Source organism: Sander vitreus, chromosome 17, assembly GCF_031162955.1.
Source record: "Sander vitreus isolate 19-12246 chromosome 17, sanVit1, whole genome shotgun sequence".
Lineage (NCBI taxonomy): Eukaryota > Metazoa > Chordata > Actinopteri > Perciformes > Percidae > Sander > Sander vitreus.
The window spans coordinates 15,714,415-15,734,253 of NC_135871.1; the positions used below are offsets into that span (position 1 = coordinate 15,714,415).

The following is a 19,839-nucleotide window of genomic DNA, read 5'->3' on the forward strand; positions in this document are numbered from 1 at the left end:
CGGTACAGCATGCAGTCAGAGGTGATTGCACGTTTGATTAGCTCTGAGCCACACCTTCACCTGGCTCTTAAAGGTGGCCAGAGTGGGACATTCCATTATAGTTGGGGGTACTGTGTTCCATAATGCACTACCTTTAATAGATAGTGCATTATGGCTGAAAGTTTACAACAGCTCTGGTGGTCTCTTGCAGTGGTGGTGGCGCCTAGCAATATAGTACTTTATAAATTAAGCATATTGAGGAAAATTTACAAAATGAATTCCAGATGAATTAAAGGATCAGCCTGTAATTGAGGACTTTGGGTTGAGGTGAACCAGGAATGAGTGATCGGCAAGTGTCTTCGGACTTGATAAACAAAACAAGAGACGAGGACAGACACGGGTACAGTATACTCCTTCTGCTTCATTCGCATTCATGTATTACCAAAGGGAAATAAGATTCATGCCTATTGTACATTCACGTTCCTTTTCATGTAAATGTGTTTTCTCTCATCTGTGTTACAGACAAGTTACACAGAGAAGGCAGTGTCACGATGCCTGGCAGATTGTGGACCAAAGTGACAAACTAGACTTCATAAACTGATAAAAGGAACGAGAAGAGTTTCTTTTCCCTCACGTCAAAGTTGTGCCTCAGCAGAAGCAGGTTATAGGGGAGTAATGGCACTATCTCCATCTTGTACTAGTGGATAGTATTTTTATACTAGGCATAGTTCAGTCTGAATAGTGATTGTTTAACTCTTGTTTAGGCTTGTTCAGCTGCAGAGTTAAACTGTATATCTTCCTTTTTGACAACGATAATAACATGGGGAAAACAGAATTTCTTTCAATAGTGTCTGCTGAGATATTTTTGAGAATTTCTTGGCAACATTTAGTTGTTGTGTTCTCAAAACTCCCTTCCCCAAGTGCATTGGTCCCAACTATGTTGTCCTGCATATTTGGGCTGTGTTGTTGCTTGTTTGGACACCACACCATTGCAGATGTGGGCTGATTTACTTGAAAAGAATGGATGATGACAATTGTTACTGACACGTTAGGTTTAACATCCCTGTCTTCCCCACCGAATCCAGGAAACCCAAGTGGGAAAAATACCCTACCAAATATTTGCTTCCTGCTACCACTCTCTCTCCTCCCTTTCTTGCTCCTGCTGTTCATTCTCTCCCTCCCTCTCTCTTTAGTGCCTGTGTTCTCTGGCTGAGCACACAGTCAGCTTCAACTTCACAGCAAGTGCAGAGCATATCAGGTTTCTACAGGACCATAAGAGTAACACGTCCCTTACTGAAGTACTGGAGATCAGTACAGCGCGACTATCCTTCACTGCCTGACCGAGGAAGGTGAGTTGACTGAGAGAAAACAGCCAAATGCTTACTCTGCTCTCCTGTGTCTACATTTTGTTTTCCTCTACATTTCTATTCCTTCCTTATCTCTGGCCTCTTTTCACTTTGAACTCACTTGTTTACCCTCTCACTCACACCTTTACCCTGACAACAGTAGACCTAGAGGAACTGCTCAGGCAGCTTGTTTCTAGAGCTTATATATGTACAGTTTAAATACCCTCAGGCTGCTCTGTGTTAGGTTAAAGAGGGTGGTCATGTTATCTTATAATAGATAGTCTCTCTGATTTCAACAGCTTGCTTTAACCACAAGAGAAACATAGATACAGTATGTTCAGTTACTTTAGGGCCTAACCCTTGTGAAGTTATTTGCTTAAGAGAGGTACACCTACACAAAACATCAAGTCGATGAGCATTTAGAAATAACTGACATTCAAATATTGAGCAGGAGTTTCATAAAGACAGAAGATGTTTTTACCACTTGTAGTAAATGTTTTACTGTGTACTGTTCTAAGAGACAAGCACGGGTTTGAACAAATAGAGGTGATGCAGGTATCTGACGCGGATGCAGCTTTTTTTTTATGTGTACACTATGAACAAAGCACTGACCGCCAGACGTAATAACCCATGTGTCATTCTTTCTGCAACTTTTCCTGTAACTTCTAAATGTCATCACATCCTGCACTCAATGACAAGCTCCAAAGTCTCTGGTTAAGTGTAGAAGTATGAAATAGATGCCTAAAAGGCACTGCTTTTCTCAGACATGAAAAAGGTGTTGGCTTAACATTTATATTTATCATTTACCAAATGTCATTGTTGCACTTCTGCAAAACAGCAGCAGTTTTTTTCCATTACCATTTTGTAACAAACTGCGCTGCGACATCTTTATCTGTGACTCAATCTGTGGGTTTCTTTTCCAATCTCAAATTCTCTTGCCTTGAATGAGTGTCATTGTATCCAGTCTTTTTGTCTTATTTCCAGACGCATCAGGACAGAGCTTGCGCCATGAGGTGATCGCTCTATAAACCCGTTTTGACAGGCGAAGTCTTTCCCAACCTGTCTTACCTGTAGACATGGGGTTATGTGAGAGCGTGAGGGGTTGGAGTTGGCCGGGCAGTGCTGGAACGTTCAGGGCCGGAGTAGGAGTGTTGCTGCTGGGGCTCAGCCTGGCCCAGTCTGTCCCTCCACAGCCTGCCTGTCCAGCAGCTGCGGCCCCACAGAGCCTCACCCAGCCCCAGTACCAGGACACAGCAAAGGTGGACGACGGTGTGGGCTTCATGGCAGCTCTGGTCCAGTCCTTCCTCCGCACAGTCCAGCCTAACCCTTTACCTAAAGGTCAGTGTCATTGGTATTACTCAGTAATCAAAGATCTTGAATCTCATCATGATCTGATGCATAGGACACAGTCTACTTAATCATTAGCATGATCATTTTAGCTCACATAGCAACCAGGTGAAATTCAAATTACATTCAAATCCTTTCATGCTCCATGGTGCTGGGCAACATTTCTCTACAGTCACAAAGGTGACACATCAGTTGTAACCCTCTTACTTCCCAGCTAATAATGCCCATACAGAAAAATGACAAGATTTGGTTTATCCGTATGTAAATGGAAGTTCTTGTATTTTCCACGGTCAATCTTTAACCATTATGTCATGCTCCGATGTTTTAAGGCCAGTGTTTCCTCTTTCCCTGACTTGTGATGTGATGTGAGTGTTGCTCCATAAACCCGTCTATATTACTTTCTGCTTGGTATGGATTTCAAACAGGAAACAAAAATGTACTCAAAAACATGTTGAACAACTTTTGCTCAGTTCAAAGTCATTGAATGAGTGTTCATCATGTTGGATATTGATATTGTGAGTGGATTTTAACCAATAGCCACAATCAATGAGGCATAAAGAACTGTGTAGGTGTCAACAGTTTGAATCAGATTATGGCTTTGTATTGTTTTTTTGTTTGTGTAAAAATCTAATGTGTCCAGAAAGCTGTACTGGTTTCCTAGTAACCACAACATGGAGGTGTCAGATTTCCACTTTTACAATGCGAGAGATTAAGATGTTTGCACGGAGCACAGGACACATTGTCCCAATGGCCGGGCTTGTGTACATGACAACTGGGACCGAAACCAGTGGCGTGGAATATTAATTAGGTATCCCTGGGCTCTGTGTCTTCTGAAGTTATTCAAAAACACCCTTTTTTTTTCTTATCAATTTCTTTTTAGATCTGATCCTGAAAATAGTCCATGATTCTAACCAAGTGCTGTTAAATCAAGAAATCATCAAAGAAGTAAGTGAATGTTTTTATGAGTTTAACATATTCTAGGATGTTGTTTTGAACTTCCATGTATGTGGGTAAAAAAACAGACACACCCTCCTCAGCCTCTCGAGCTGGTAATCTGAGAATGTTTAATGTTAAAGCAGCCTTGTGTGTATTTTTCCTAGTCAACTGAATTTACTGAGACTCTCTGATTGTGGACTTTCCCCACAGTAAAGTAAAGCTTCTGTCTGGTGATGTCTCACAGTGTTTGACGTCACACCCGACCACAAAAATCGGCCACTGTTATACCATCTTGTGACATTTTAGTTGTAATACATGTCATTTGTCTGTATGTATGTGTCTGTGTGCGTGTTTGGTGTTCAGGTCCTGGTGTATGAAGTGGGTTTCCTGGTGTGTGCAGCCATTGGCGTACTGTACATTGTTCTGATGCCCATAGTTGGTTTCTTCTTGGCGTGCTGTCGCTGTTGTGGCAACTGTGGTGGGAAGATGTACCAGAAGCAGACATCCTCCATTCACTGTCGCAGAAGAACTTTCTACTGGACTGCATTCATCACCACAGTTATTATCCTGTGAGTGTGTGTGTTTGTGTGTGTGTGTGTGTGTGTGTGTGTGTGTGTGTGTGTGTGTGTGTGTATGAATGTGTTATTTGAAATTATCGTTGAATAAAGACAGCTTGAATGTGCATGCCTTACTTCCTCTGCGTGTCTCCCTTGGATTATGTTCATGACACAATTTTAATTGTGTGCGTGTGTGCGTGTGTGTGTGTGTGTGTGTGTGTGTGTGTGTGTGTGTGTGTGTGTGTGTGTGTGTGCTTGTAGTGCTGGGAACATATGCATGTTCAAAAGTAACGAAGCCATCAAAGTGAGTGTGGACCAGAGTCAAGTGGAGCTCAACCAAACTATAGGCAACATCCACTCCTTCCTCACTGCTGTGCCCCAGGTAAGAGAAAACCTTGTGTTGATTGCCGAGCATGTTATGAGCATGGGAATATACAAAGGTCTGGGATCTCAATGTGGCAGCATTGATCAGATTAGTCACATTAATTCCTGCCATCAGTTTGCTGTGAGTCGACAGCTTTGTGTGAGATGCAAACAAACCTGCAAATTCTCCAGTCAGTCCACTGACTAAGGATCAGCTCTGCACTCTGCAGTGTCAATACACTTATCTCAAGATACAAGGGAGTGGGAAAAGCAGGGTAGAGTTCTGTTTGTTCTTCTTCATTTGCAAAAGCTGCTATGTACAATTAGCTTGTATTTCAACCTATTTGTTATGTGCACACTTTGAAACTGTTTGCTTCCCTTCTGCCTATCTCCAGCAAGTCAACAATGTGGTGAATGAGAGCTACAGAACTGTACAGGAGGTTACCAGAAACCTAGATGGTAAGAACAGGAAGGTAATAATGTAAAAATAGAGGAACTGCTTTTGTTTTGACTCCAACGGCTGTGATACAGTGTCTGTTCTAAACACGCGATTAACCACCTCACACCTTTTCCGTTTGTTTGTGTGTATTAGCCATTGGACCTCAGTTGGGAACACAGATTAAGGAGCGATTCAGAGGAACCCTGGACCCAGCGCTGCGCTCAGTTACACTCCTGGACCAAGGTATGGTGTACCTGCATGCTCCATCCTGTTTCAGTCTGAGCATGTTAATCCTTGTGTGCATATTTGACAGGAGGTTAGTAATCATAGGCGGGGTCTCATGAGTGCATTGTGTATTTCACTTCTTACCCTGACACTAAAAAGATTCATGAAGTCTTAAATTATGTCTATAATGACAGGTTTCTTTTTTGTGAACAGCTGTTTTTATTAGTTATTGCATTACAAAATTTCAAGAGGAAATAAAAAGATATAGAGATAGATAGATAGTCAAAAGCAGGGATGTCCTGATCAGTAATTTTGCTTCTAATCCTGATATGAGTCCTTTAATGTTGAGTGTCTGCCAAACCTACATAAAAAAGGTTAAGCATTTTAACATTTAGCTTTCTTAGATAATACTATACAATTCTTCAGTTTAAGTAGAATAAACATACTTCCTTTCAACATATGGCTGCAAATCAATACATTCAAAGAAAGTGTTCATTATTGGGTTTTGTAATTGAGTGTGGAGGTTTGCAGCATAAAATACAACATTTTTTTGGCTGCAGTAATTTCACCTTCTCCAAGATGACAAATTAGGTGCTGATACATAATTTACCGCCATGTTTCTTCACTGCACTTCCACTCTTAGAGCAACACAGAGCAGGCTTAGTAGAGCAATACGAAAAATGTTTGCAATACTTTACTAAAAGCAGCTTGATTATATCTTCCTTTATAATCAATTTCCTGATGTTCTTTCTCTTATGCTGCTCTGTTTTTGTTAGGACTTCCATTCAGTTTAACTTTAAATTGCTTTTGAATTCAAAGCCAGGAAGCATCACAAAGGTCACAGATGAATGTATTAAAATTATTTTCTAAACATGCATACACTGATTGTGTGTGTTTTCATTTGTGTGAGCAGAGACTGTAAACACTAGTCTTCAAGTGGACAAGCTGAACTCATCTTTGGCCCAGCTACAGTCCAGCATGGACCGCATTCAGGCCAATGTCACTGCTGTTAAAAATCAAATAAATCAGACTTTATCCAAACCAAACTGCAATGGCTCTAACATCCTGCAGTCTGAGCTACAGCAACTACCACTGGATACCTCCATTACCGTAAGTACTGATTCTGCGTAACCTGGTGTGTAAAAATGGATGTTCCTGTGTTTTCCTGAATGGACTCCTGCCAGCTCCAGTGTTTTATGCAAAAGAGGAATTAGGTTTGACTACTCAGATAATAAACTTCCTAAAATACAGACTAAGAATTAGCAGGTTTGACAAGACATCACAATGAAGCAACAAGAAGATTAATTTATGCAAACTACTTCTGACGCAGGCTGAGACAGCATGACACATATTTATATATAGCTCTTCATTTTTGGTTTTGTCTAAACAGCTCATTTGTCCTCCTCCCATCTGTTCTCTATTCCTCCTACACTAACTCTGACACATACACACAAGACCTCTCTCCTCTCCTCTCCTCTCCTCGATTGAGGGTGGAATATTTCTACCACCAGATGATGGACAATTTGCTGGATTTCAGTCGTTTGTGGGCTGTAGGGGGAGTGTTATGCTCTGTGGGGGAAGATGGGGAGTTGGTGGTTAGTTTTGATTGGTAAAAGCACATAGTTGTTTTTTTTTTTGATTTTCTGTAATTGTGAATCTTCTCTGAAAATGGTCCAATAAAGGGACTTTGAAAACCAAAAACCTCTCCTCTCCTCTCCTCTCCTCTCCTCTCCTCTCCTCTCCTCATCAGTATTCAACTTGTAAATGCTTGCTTTGCTGACGTCTGCTGCCCCCCTCTGTTAGTTTAAAGTACAACATGTCATTACATTTGATTGCTGGTCACAATGGTTGCTTGTTTGTGTCTCTGGTTGTTCCACAGATTCCCAGCTTCAATGAGTTCCAGTCTGCAGTGGATGAAGTCAACAAAATAAATCTCAAATCCAAAATCAAGAAAGTCAGTGACTCATGATAAACACAAATATGCTAATAATCGTCAATATTGATAATGTATGCCTGCCTACTTAACTAATCTGAATAAGTGTGAAACCAAAGATAATGTAATCATTGTTTAGCTACACACTTTAGGTGAAGCTTATGTGTGTAAACAGAGTTTAATCACTGGCTGACTACAGCAAAGCTACTTTTTTTAAAAGAAAAGAGCTTGACAGATAGACACAATTCAACTTCAACACTATATTTAACAACTGTTTACTTGATATTCAATGAACGCACTGACTTTTCAGGTGGAGGATTATCTTGACAGCATCCCCCAGAGGGTGACCAATGACACCAAGGATGTAGTTCAAAGTGAGTGTGAGCACATTTACTGCCACAAACTTTAGGCCTTCACTTCTTTTAATTAACTTTAGTTTTAAGGTAAGATACATTTTAAAAAGATATACGTTTGTGTGTGTTTTTTAGGCAGCAAGCAGATGTTGGGTGAAATAAAAACACAGATCTCTCGGGTTACCAATGACATCCCTTTATCTGATCTGACCAACGTGTCGGAGACTCTGAACCAGGTGCAGAGAGAAATCGGCAGATTCACACCAGTGGTCGAGAGAGCTGAGTATATTAGGTAAAAAAAGCCTGTGTGCAAACACACCTGATCAATGCAAGGAAAAAAAAGAAAATCAGTCATTACATGTGTATACCTCTCCAGATGGACAGTGTGCGTGGTCCTGTGCTGCGTGGTCCTTCTGGTGGTGCTGTGTAACCTCCTGGGTCTGGTTCTGGGCCCTCTGGGTCTGACACCCAAAGCAGACCCCACAAAGCGCTCTTGCACGTCGGATTGCGGAGGCATCTTCCTCATAATGTGAGTGCTGAATTGTAATGTCATATCATTTTTAGTCTCATATGAAGCTCTTATCCAGGGGGGAAACGTCAAACTGTTCAAACTGTTTCACCACCTTACCGCTTGTTTGACCTCTGACCTGGATGTGGTTACAGGGGCGCAGGTTTCAGCTTCCTCTTCTCCTGGCTGTTCATGATAGGGGTGCTGGTGCTGTTCTTGCTGGGTGGAAATGTTTACACTCTGCTCTGTCGGCCCTGGAGCAACGGAGAACTGCTAAAGGTAGCTATAAAAAAACACACACACACACACACACACCTGCACACGCCAATATCTGTGCGCATCAGAAATACAAAGACGCTACAGGCGCTGTGTGAGATATCTTGGTGTTAACATTTTATCATATTACCTCCTCTCTCCATAGCTCATTGATACTCCTGGTTTAATTCCAGGGTTGGAGATAGGTCCAACTTTGGGACTGAAAACCAACATCAGTATCTCTGATATCTATTGGTATGTGATGTCAATTCACCACTCACACAGGAACTAATGCTTATACATATGTGCATGCATACACACAGGCTGGTCTCCGTGTAGTTTAGTTTTATTTGCTATCTTGTGACATCCATTACACACCTGTCCATCCCATTGTGGGTTTAAAGTTGGCAGGATTCATAAAGCACTGCATATCTGTTATCTTGTTTAGGTGCTGTACAGATATGTTTGACTTGGTGTTAATGTTTACAGGGACTGTGAGAAAAACCAGCCTCTGTGGACAACGCTGCACTTGTATGAGCTCATAAACCTCGGAGACCTGCTCAATGTATCTAAAGTGAGTTTCCTGATTGTCCTTTTTAATTGTTCAAAAATAAATAATGTTCAAACCTACAATGATTTTATTAAACATATGTTGAAATGTGTCGGTCACACTCAGTACACAGAACAGATCCAGCAGCTCTTTGAGAATAAAAACATCACTCTGCCCACCATCACTCTCCTGAGCCCTGAAGTTAAAAAGCAACTCGGCAACTTCTCCAACAGGGCGACAAATATTGACTTCACTGCTGTCACGCAGAAGGTGGGCATTATTCATGGCCTTGCATGTGTCTTTGTGTAGATTTATCGCCATTATTACACGTATCTACGTGTAACGTAATCGTGATCTGGTGTTCCTTTCTTGTCTCTCTCAGATGAACAACATTTCCAGCATCAATCTGAATACAACAGCAGATAAAATTGATATGATCGCTGCGACACAAGTGAGTCACAAGACATTAAAGTTTTTTTCGATTGCTAAGACACATTTCTTGAAAATTTTCTCAAAACTATAAACACAAAACCAAATTCTCAAACTAACTAACTAATAACACATAATGCCCTGTTGATATTTTACTCCTTACTCTGCTTTTCTGCTCTATAAACATGTCACATGATTCCGAATTGAATACCATTTTTTCTAATTCTGGTGTTCTTTCTACTGTTAAACTATTTGCTTTTTTTCAGTCAGACAATGATATTAAAAAAGACCTCCAAAATGAGGCCAGGGACTTGAGGCAGATCCAGACCGACATAGAAACAACCATCATCCCACAACTGGTGAGTATCCTGCCCCATCTCGGCTGCCATCTCTCCTAATCTCCTCATTCTGGTTTTCCTTTTCCTGTGTTGGACCTCCATCTTAACTTAACATAGATCTACTGCTTTTGCCCTCAGAAAAACCTGGACTCGACCCTCAAGAGCCTTGGATCCATCACAGAAAAAATCAATGTGAGTGCACTGACTAACACCTGGAACTGCCAAGAGGAAAGGTCATTCTCCTCTCTTTCTTCCTGTGGCTCATTCTCTCCTGTCTGGCTCATCTAGGGAACAGTGGGGGAGGTGCTGAGCAACGTGGGGGCAGCACAAGAATTCCTCAACACAAAAACAGCACAGATCATCAAGACCGTGAGTAGAGCCACGAGTCACATGGGTTAGAAGAAAAAGTGCTCCATGTGGTCTGTTAATGCCTGTGGTCAGTCAGTCATTTAGCCAGAGGGAGTCAGGGGGAGGTGGGCTGCTTGTAGTTGAAACAATATGCTTGTTGGTTACACATCTACAGCGCATGAATTCTATTTAGTGTCCAATTGTATTTGTCTTCAATTGTAGTTGTGCATGCTTTTTGGAAACAAAATACTTGTACACTTGAACATATTACACTAGTCTTAGGTGTCTGCATTGGCTTCCAGTGTGTCATAGAATAGGGTTTAAAGTAAAAATACATCTATGACTGTCCTTGACCATGTGAACCCTCCATGCAATCTACTAACCGTCCTCAGGATCCAAACTAAACATGGAGAAACAGCATTTACTTACTACGGACCTCAGAGTTGTAACAAACAAACTGGAACAACTCACCCTGACTTTAATGACCTTTAAATCCGCTGTCTTTACTTTAATTAACACATTGCACTTGCATCTTGACCTAATGTCAATAAATCCCATGAAAAGACCAAAACTAACAATGTGTAAGTCAATCTCTCCATATCTTCTGACTTCCCAACCCTGTCGGTTGCACTCAGTCCATTCGTTTCTAGTGAAGACAAAGAAATGTAAGAAACAGCTCACACATATCTAGTTTTTTGTAAAAAGAAAAAGTAATTTCCTAAAACAGTTGGACATTATAGTTTTAGGTAAAAGTTGGTCTAAACAGCAGTACATATTGCATTTGTTTGGGACTATTTTAAGATGCTGATCTGGTGCTCTAGTGAGTATTTACGGCACCAGGACTGTAGACGTGGGATTGACTCAAAATAAACTACAGTGCCCATGTTTATGGTAATGAAGGACCATGTAACCCAATGCAAAAGTGTGGCTCATTTATGTGTTTTTAATATTTTTTGGACAACAATGGAGGTCTATTGCACAGAAGAATAAGCTGTGTCATTGTGTTGGATAAAGTCATTGTTGGTGGTCAGTCTTTTCATGGGATTTGTTGACAGTAAGTGAAATATAAAATATCACCAGTTATTAATGTTTTAATGCATTATGTAAAGCACTTTGATTTGCGTCTGTGCATGAAATGTCCTACATAACCTAATTGCCTCGCAATGCCTTATCTTACTGCCATTGCAGTTATTTACGGGTCACTTCAAAGGATTTACCCAGAATTCCATATGCTGAGATGGCCAGACGTTCCACTGATTCCTCATGACCTCCCATTGTAAAGCAGGGAGAAAATGTGTGGAATTTACTCTCTTTCTCTCTCTCACGATCATAGGAGAGCAAAACGTTTTTGGACTGTCAGCTAAATTACTTCATTGTTTATGCTGACTGGGCCAACATCACGGTAAAGTTTGTTCAGATTTCTACACTTTTAACATACACAATGTGTATCTAATGTGTGTATGTTTGTACTGTTACTGATCTGTGTATTCTCCCTCAGATAACACAGCAGGTGGGCCGCTGTGGGCCGGTTTCGGGAGCTGTGGACTCTGTTGAGATTATCCTATGCTCACACATTGTGGAGTCTCTGGTGAGGATCAGATGTTGTTAGCTCCACCTACAGTTACATCACTCATTGATTTCTTTTTGAGAAATACTCTGAAGTCTGGAGAGTATGGACTAGTTTAAAAAATGGCAATTTTTATGTTTGTCACTCTTCAGTCCTGCATTGTACCCTTGCGCTCTCTCTCTCTCTTTCTCTCTATTTAGAATGCATTCTGGTTCAGTCTGGGCTGGTGTATGATCTTCCTCATCCCCAGTATCATCTTTTCTATCAAGCTAGCCAAGTACTACCGGAGGATGAAGTACTCTGATGCCTATGAGTAAGCACAAACAAAAAAAACTACAAATATGCATCTACTAGATCTATTTATACACACATATATCCTGTTTTATTTCACTGTGCTGGCTGCCCTTGACCACTCTTAATGTCTCTATTTCCAGCGACCACTTAATTATGAACCACATACCGCGGGCCCAGATGAAATTTACCTGAGAGGCCGGCACGTATGGGTTACAGCTTTAAAAGACTGCAGGCACAACTGAGGCATCACTTGTCTAAAGACACATGGCGCAATCCTGAACAGATGTAACACATTGTCAATCTGGTGAAAAGTCTTAAACTAAAAAAAAGTGAGGTAAAGTAACCTCACTTTTTTTTTTACTCCAATTTTCACCATAGAGTGGAGAAAGAAGCAAAGTGACTGAACAAAGTAACATCACACACAGCATCTTTGACATCAATTGACATCAGGGGGACACAGAGAATCTACAGGGATTTTTTTTCATGATTTCAAATAAACATATCAAAGAGATTGATTGTATTCCATAAATGTTTTGTAAGTATTTAATGTATGAACTGAGCTGCTGCTGGATTGTGAGAATATATGCTTCATATTTCAAACTGCAAAGCAGATTTTTGTTGATCAGAGTTGATCACCGAAAACGCAGCAGTGGGTTACTGTGCCAACAAGCTTTTTATAATGTGCCAGCCTCTGTCTGTTCATTGCCATTGTTCTGCACCCTAATTTAAATTTTTCAACTTAATTACACTTGCACTTATATTGGAAGTCAAAGCACAAATCTTTTTGTATGAATCATGAAATGAATACACTTTTTTGTGTGACAGATGTGACTGGTATAACTGGTATCACTGCTGTTTGCAAACAAGACAATGCAAGTGTTTTGGTACAATTGTGATTGCAAATATGTTTTTGTACATATTGATTTTAACTGATGTGATTCATGATTCAATAATGATGATTTTTGTACTTTGTACTACTTTGTACTCAATAGTAGATTGTGTTTGAGCTTTCTGTTACACAGCACGTTATATGGTCTGTTTGCTCAATGTGAATAAAAGGTGGTGAACATTTCTGCCAGCTGTTGTGAAAACTACTGAAAGTAAAAATTGCCACTGATAACAAATGCAATGAGTCTGCTGTGCATTTTTCTACCTTTTACTACCGTAACATGAGTGGAATCTCAGGGATTAGTCAAAGTCTATTTTCCACACAAACCATGAAAATGCTTTTCACAGTGCACATTTGTAGCCCGGCAAGGCAGGACGTCCTTCCATATCAGCGGCAGCCTATGCAAGCTCAGGCTCAGGTTAAAGAGATGCTGGAAAACAACAGACAGCTGGCTGGTGCAGGTCTGCAGGTATTCAGTATTAAAAAGTATCACCAGCCTCAAAAGTATTTTGAAGCGTTGGTGTTGCTTTTCTCTCGTCATGAAAATGTCCTTTAATGCAGTTATTCTTCCACTGATGCAGTCATTGGTGCAGCTCTGTAGCATATATTCAGCTGTTCAGGGACAAGCAGAGGACGAGGCCGGCCTCTGTTTGGATTCATTATTGTTTACAGGATGACATCTATAACAAGAACAAGTGAATCGATGGCATTACAGCACCATCGTGACTCAAACCGTTGTAATATGAGAGGCTGGATAGAGAGAAACTCAATCTAAAGAAAGAAATGTGTGACACAAAGTGAAAGAAAGAAAGAGGGAGGGAAATATAGATTGGCTGATGGATGTTAGGTATCAGGTTTCTGAAGCCCTCTGCTGTTTTCTTGCCCTTTGGGCAGACTCAGCCTCTTATTATCCTCTCCCTCATACACTGAATATACAGGATAACCTCCACTTTCCACCTCTACAGTTAATGCCACTCCTATGATCATATCCCTTTACATCCCCATGTGGAACCTGATTTGCTGCGAGAACCAGCAGCCACACACATGCACTCCGTGCTCTGCTTTTGTTGTTTTCAGAGTTAGTTAATAGAGCTTAATGGGTAACGACTGAACATTCCTCTTATAGGCCCTGACCATGGAAACGTTTGAGTGAATTTATACACTCAAATCCTTCCACTAGATCACACACACACGGGACTGCAGCTGTAAGTGGATTTGTCCATGGAAGGGATATGGTGAAACTCAGAAATGGGGGCAGTGGATCATGTGAATGAATAATTGTGTGTACACCACTATAGCTAAGCTTTTTTTTTTAAGCAGTAGACTGTTTTTCAGGTTAGACTGAAAACAGCTGTAACTAACTGAATAAAATTCCCTGAAAAGAGTATATTGGTCTTAACATGTTGTTTTAAGACTAAATAGCATGTGATATGTCAGCTAGACCTGTTGTTGTCCATTAGAGTGAATGGAATATGCTGATAGAGCTGAACCAACCAGAACTACAGCAATCAGTGGGAACAGAGACGTGGCAGGTAGGTGACAATTATACGTGTTTGAAAGTACCATTCAAAGAAACTAGCTGACACATACTGTACATGTATCCAGGCCCATGTGTAAGGCAGGGATGTAACAGGGACACAATATAATGCAAGCTATATCAGAGCTACCAGAGTGCAATCAAAACCTCACACTGCATATTCCAAGCTTCACATCTGTTGCAGAACAAGTAACTTAATATGTAAAACTCAGGACAGCAAATAGAAGTTGTATCTTCAGTTTAATAGCATACAGCATCAGTTCATAAATACTTGTATACATTCTTTTTTTTTTTCTTCAAATAACACTTACAGGAGAGCCAAAAGTAAACAAAGTAAGAATGTAGATGTCAAATCCAGGAAGAATTCCTATTTGTTAACAGAAACCAGAAGCAAAGTTTAAGTCAAATTAATATTTAACATCTGAGCAGACCTAGCATCAGACTGAGTGGCCTATCTGGGGAAGTCAGGGAGTTCCCAGCAACTCTGAGATGGGCTGAAACACAGCAAAACTCATGGCATTGATCTGAAATCAGTCACACAGATTGTCATGCTTGTTTAGGTGTACAGAGCTTGAAATGACACCATTAGTGCACCAATCAGACCAGAGTAAGAAATCAGCAGGTTTCATATTAAAATGTAATTAAAAAAGCCTTTGACTGTAGATGCCAAGAGCTGTTATCCTGGGATCTACCTCCAGTTCTTTCTCCGGAATATGAGAGAAGCTGAGGAGACACAGCAGGAATGTGACACTACCCTGTAAATGAACAGCAGCGCTGTTAAAGGCACTCTAATTATTCTGCAGCATTTTGAGATCTGATTGTCACTCAATACTTTTAGAGATGCCACAAGAGTGTCTCTGTCAGTATGTCACCCATGAAGGGCCAAAGCTAGTTATTTTAGTTTTTCAAAGCTTGTTACAAAATAAATAGCGTTTTGTTTCGAAGTGCTCCACATTTACATACAAAGAAACACTTTCTTTGATTAAAACACTGACTGCTCAAACACTAACATCAAGGCATAAGGCATCAAAGACAATAGGCACTTAAATATAGTTTTGTTTACAGCACTTAATCAGAAAACATTCATTTCAACAGATGCATGGCACAAACAATACAGAATGGGGTGATATAAAAGTGCAATTAGTTCCAGAGCATGGAGAAAACTAAGAGGACCAAGAAGACAGAGGACCTAACATCTCTAATAACATTACCCTCACTGGGTCCACGAAGGAAAACGTACATGACCTTCTTCGAGCAGCAGGGCTCCTATGTTAGTCACATCGTGCCCAACCCACACTCAAATCCTAACAGAATTACCTCCAAAATTGAATTTAAAGTCAAACTGTGAGTCACTTTTACTGGGTATTATGTCTGGAATGTCCTGCTGCAAGGGAGCAGAGAGGACAAGATGGGGTCTAGAGAGACAAATGAATGACAGGAATTAAAAAATGAAAGCAGAAAGGCAGCCTGTTTTGGGTTTGGTTTACAGAGGTTACATGGTCTAGTTGAGCCCATCGAAACCAGGTTCATGTTTAAGCACTTACGATATAAGTATGAAACTAGAAGTCAGTAAAGGAACCTTGGACTCCCTCCTCCTCTTCTAAACCAAACCACACTTAAAACAAACATTCAAACACAAAGACCAGCTTGTCTCAGTAGATTACCCACAGCATGAACACACTTTGACATCAACAACTGAAAGGCAGCTATACTTGGCGACAATTAGCAGACGATGGCAAAGACAAATACTCTACACACAGATACGATAAACCCCAAAAATGGGAGTTAGTAGCTTTGTTTTTGACTGAGCAGATAAACACTACACTGTGCTAACACAATATATGATCATGTATTAATGGTATTCTGATAAAGACTACGCGTATTCAATGCAAGACTATGCAATAACATTCTCAGCCACGTGCAGTTAAGGCTTAAGAGATAAATAACATTGCAGATACAGTATATACACATTAAGACTTAAAATTACCTGCAGTATTTACACTGGTAAGACCTTCAGTAGTCATTTCATAGTTTCTAGTCGTCTTTTATACCAATATTTTTGTTTTTAAACACCATCAAATATCACAATTGACTGCATAACAGTGATTATACCTGTAACATACTGATATTATTTTGTTCTAATTTGATTGTCAACACACGCTGCTTCACAGTTTGGTCAGATTATGTGTGGAATGTTTTATGAGACTCCATTTTGAGAGTGTTTGTCTATTTCTGTGGAAATCAGACTGGGTTAGCAGGTAGTGCCACCCTGGCTCTTGGGACAGTTGTGTGTGTGGACGACTGCTGTTCGGGTGTTTCCGCAAAAGAAGCCAGGGCGATGTTGTTGCCGACAGATGAGTCTGTGCTAGGATCTGGGGCTGTCCTGGGCTGCTCTACAGGCTTGCGAGGAGGTGCAGGGGGGGGGTATGATGGTGACTGGAGGATGTCTGCATAGCGCTGGCTAGGCTTGGTCTCCCTCTGAAGCACTTTTCTCAGCAGAGGTTTCAACAGCCCGATGGTCAACTGGCTGCTGTTGGAGTCTGCAAAGGGAGCAGGGGATGAGGAGGTTGTGCTGGACATGGAGAAGGAAGAGGAAGAGGAGGATGATGGGGGGGTGTTAGGGGAGGGGAGGTTTTTCAGCACTAGGTTGAGAATAGTGGTGACAGTGAGGTCCTCAGGGCACAGGGTCCACAACAGGTCCAAATAGGGGTCCAGGTCTCTGTGCTGAGCCACCTCGCACAGCAGAGTAGTGAAAATCTCCTTGTTGAGCAGCGGACTCCGTTTGCAGAACTTCTGGGCCACCTGGGTGACCCGCTCCCACTGCTGCTTGGCCATGAGGATCCTCAGCGCCTGCAGGATGGCATTAGGCCGCCCACTGACCAGCAGCAGCTCCACCTCCAAGTCCTGCAGCTGGTCTCTGTCTGAGGTTAGGCCGGACAAGACGCACAGGGCCCGTTTGTAGAGCGGCACGTTGTTCTCCCTGCCTTCCACTACTCTCCCACCGGAGAAGCCCCAGGTGGAAGAGGCCAGGCTCAGGCACAGGCCGGCTGAGCCCTGCTGCTGCTGGGCAAGCTCGAGGAACTGGGGCAACCAGCTGGGCTGGAAGTGGAACACTGAGCGGCAGAGGAGCTCAAACACAGGCAGGGCAGCTGGGCAAGTGGAGCTGGTAGCTTTGTCTTTACAGTTGGCGGCATGATCACCTTTGAGGCTATGATTGTGTTTTGGCCCGCCGTTGGTGAATGGGAGGCAGGATGGGGTGCTGGGTGTCATAGCAGGGCCGAGGACAGTTTTCCACATGTCTGGGGGAGCCCTGCTGGACAGAGAGCCCTCCCCGTTGTATTGTAGCTGAAGTGCGGCCTGCACCGCTCTCCACACCTGGCAGGGAAAGATGCTGAAGATGGAGTTGAGGTAAAGCAGAGCCTCTTTATCCAGCTCTGAGACTGACAGCAGCCTGGCTACTTCTTTCTCAACTAGATTCTCACACACTGCCTCCACCTCTTTAACATCCCCCCTGACTAAACTCCCCTTCACCTCCTCCAGAGTGACCAGAGCCTTGAGCTCAGCCTCCAGAGAGCCCATCAATTTGTCTTGTGCTGCTGTGCATTCGCCTCCATCGTTCTGGGACGGCTCTGCTCCTTTCTGCCTCAACCCTTTGCTGAGGTAGTTCCTGACGATGGACGCTAAAGAGGTGGGAGCCTGGAACCTACCTCCTTTCTTCAGCGTGTCCACAGTGAGCTGGGTGCTGCTCAGGCTTCTCTGCTGGTAGTATTTACAGGCCTCCTCAAAGACCGCCTCTACCAGGAGGGCTCCAGGAAGAATACAATCCACTGCACCGAGACCAAAAGGCTTCAGCTTAGAGTTGCTCTCTCTGGAGTCCGTCTCCTTGTTCACAACCACAAAAAGTCCAGTTTCTGAGAGCAGGTGAGGTGCACATATTTCAGCCTGATTTACATACAATAACCCCTCTTTCTTGAGCATGATCTTTTCCATCTCTCTGCCACAGTTCATATCTATCAGATGCAGGTTTTGCCCTATCAGCAGCGCCAGGGTGTCCTGGTACATGCAGAGGCTAGTGTGAGTACCACATTTTAACAAGCAGTTGTCTGCCAGTTTGTATACCTGCCGCAGCATCCCATCTTTCTGCAGAAGACACACCCATCCTGTGCTGAGCAGCAGCAGCAGGCCTCCACAGGCTGTAGGAGAGAAGTCATAGATCTCAGGTGGTTCAAGAGTTGATAAATATCCCAAACAGTCCGTCACTAGCCTCTTTAAGTCAGACTCTTTAGCTGAAAGCTTTTTTAGGGGAGTGTTTTTACATGTGGTGCTGACTGTGAAGGAGTCATTGTGAGGGGACCAGGAGAGAAAAAATTTTGAGATACTCATCAGCGGCTTCACTTTCACTTCAGGAAGAAGATGTACATATTCACCTGAGCTGACCACAGTGAATTTAGGATTGTTGTGGAGGGCGATTTTCACTCCTCCCAAGCTGACAGCCCCCTCCTCCACCTCGAAGTCACGTCTGCAAACACAGTATCTCAGCTTATTCTTTGTGGAGCTGAGGGCAGGGGTGCTTTCTGAAGGCGGCCTCTCCTCACACCAGATAATAAGATTGGAACAGGCACAGACAGACGCCACTCTTGCTCTGGGGCTGTTGCACAGATCTGATGTTTGCAGGAGATGCCAGCCAGCTTTGCACTCCTGGAATTTCCAAAACTCAGCTTTTCCATTTTCATAAACCACTGCTACAGCTGCGGTGTCTCTGCTTCTGCTGCTGTTGTTATTATGGTCCAAATATAAAATATCAACAATAGGCACGGTTTGTGTTAACCGCAAATCCAGCCTTTTCTGGTTCTGGGCCAGCTGGGGTCTTTCATATTTGTCAAAAGTCACAAGACCGACCTTAGGCTTGCGGAGGATGACATGAACATGACGTCCATCTGGGCTCATGCGAACGTTTGACGGACTGCTTTTGAGCTCGTTATTAGTCAGTTTAAAGATCTCAGTCAACTCTTTACCGCCAGTATAGTCCCCGAAATCTGACAGTTGCTCCAACACCAATCGCGCCATAACTCCCTATTTCCAGCCCGAGCAGCGGAATGTAGCTTGTAATTAACTCGACACAACGTATGAACTAACCTGCTAGCTTGTGTGGCACATAAATCTGATCTCGGGCTCCGGAGAGACTAGCTAACCGAACAGCATCCCGTTTAACGTCAACGTTAGGTCCTGAGGTTTCATCCCGTTATTAACGTCCTTGCGGAAGGATACATCCTCCGACAGCCTTCGACCCCGGTAACCCCATGTCGATACACGACATCGGAGCTAAACTGCAGGCCAACAGTAACCGCCGAAAAAAGTTCTAAGCCCAAATCGAGGCACTATAGTCATTCCGATGCTATGCTAGCACTCCCCTGACATCACGGGATTGTTAATTTCCGGATACCGATGACGACGTTTTGCCATAGCGTTTTGCATAAAGCATAAAAGGAGGAGCTTAGTATCAACATGAAGGCCAACAAAGAGTGTGTAGAGGCAGAGAGAAGAGCAACTGCCGCTGCACGTTGGTCTTCAGTCAGCTAACGTTACGTCTAGCTGGTAAGGCAAGTTGATAGACAACTTTTAACTTTAGTTAACATCTTTGCGTTG

The 19,839-nt window shown here is 42.4% G+C and overlaps 2 protein-coding genes across 3 annotated transcripts; one reads left to right on the forward strand and one right to left on the reverse strand.

The window, feature by feature from the left end:
* The first annotated feature begins 1,123 nt into the window (after nucleotides 1–1,123).
* On the forward strand, nucleotides 1,124–11,966 carry prom2 (prominin 2). Its single transcript, XM_078272903.1, has 24 exons — nucleotides 1,124–1,328; nucleotides 2,310–2,663; nucleotides 3,553–3,617; nucleotides 3,972–4,177; nucleotides 4,427–4,547; nucleotides 4,924–4,987; nucleotides 5,121–5,210; nucleotides 6,106–6,302; nucleotides 7,072–7,146; nucleotides 7,436–7,499; nucleotides 7,614–7,770; nucleotides 7,855–8,007; nucleotides 8,142–8,265; nucleotides 8,408–8,496; nucleotides 8,731–8,815; nucleotides 8,918–9,061; nucleotides 9,174–9,242; nucleotides 9,487–9,579; nucleotides 9,697–9,750; nucleotides 9,847–9,927; nucleotides 11,240–11,308; nucleotides 11,405–11,494; nucleotides 11,674–11,786; nucleotides 11,908–11,966. Exons 2-24 carry the CDS (start codon nucleotides 2,402–2,404, stop codon nucleotides 11,957–11,959), a joined length of 2,517 nt encoding a protein of 838 aa, XP_078129029.1. The 5' UTR covers nucleotides 1,124–1,328; nucleotides 2,310–2,401; the 3' UTR covers nucleotides 11,960–11,966.
* Nucleotides 11,967–14,414: 2,448 nt separating this feature from the next.
* Nucleotides 14,415–19,626, reverse strand: hps6 (HPS6 biogenesis of lysosomal organelles complex 2 subunit 3). Of its 2 annotated transcripts, XM_078272962.1 has the most exons (2): nucleotides 18,621–19,626; nucleotides 14,415–18,386 (listed from the first exon to the last, which is right to left on the reverse strand). In XM_078272962.1, exons 1-2 carry the CDS (start codon nucleotides 19,258–19,260, stop codon nucleotides 16,435–16,437), a joined length of 2,592 nt encoding a protein of 863 aa, XP_078129088.1. In that variant the 5' UTR covers nucleotides 19,261–19,626; the 3' UTR covers nucleotides 14,415–16,434. The 2 variants fall into 2 exon arrangements, with proteins under 2 accessions (XP_078129088.1, XP_078129087.1); XM_078272961.1 differs by having other exon boundaries at nucleotides 14,415–19,626.
* Nucleotides 19,627–19,839: the final 213 nt, after the last annotated feature.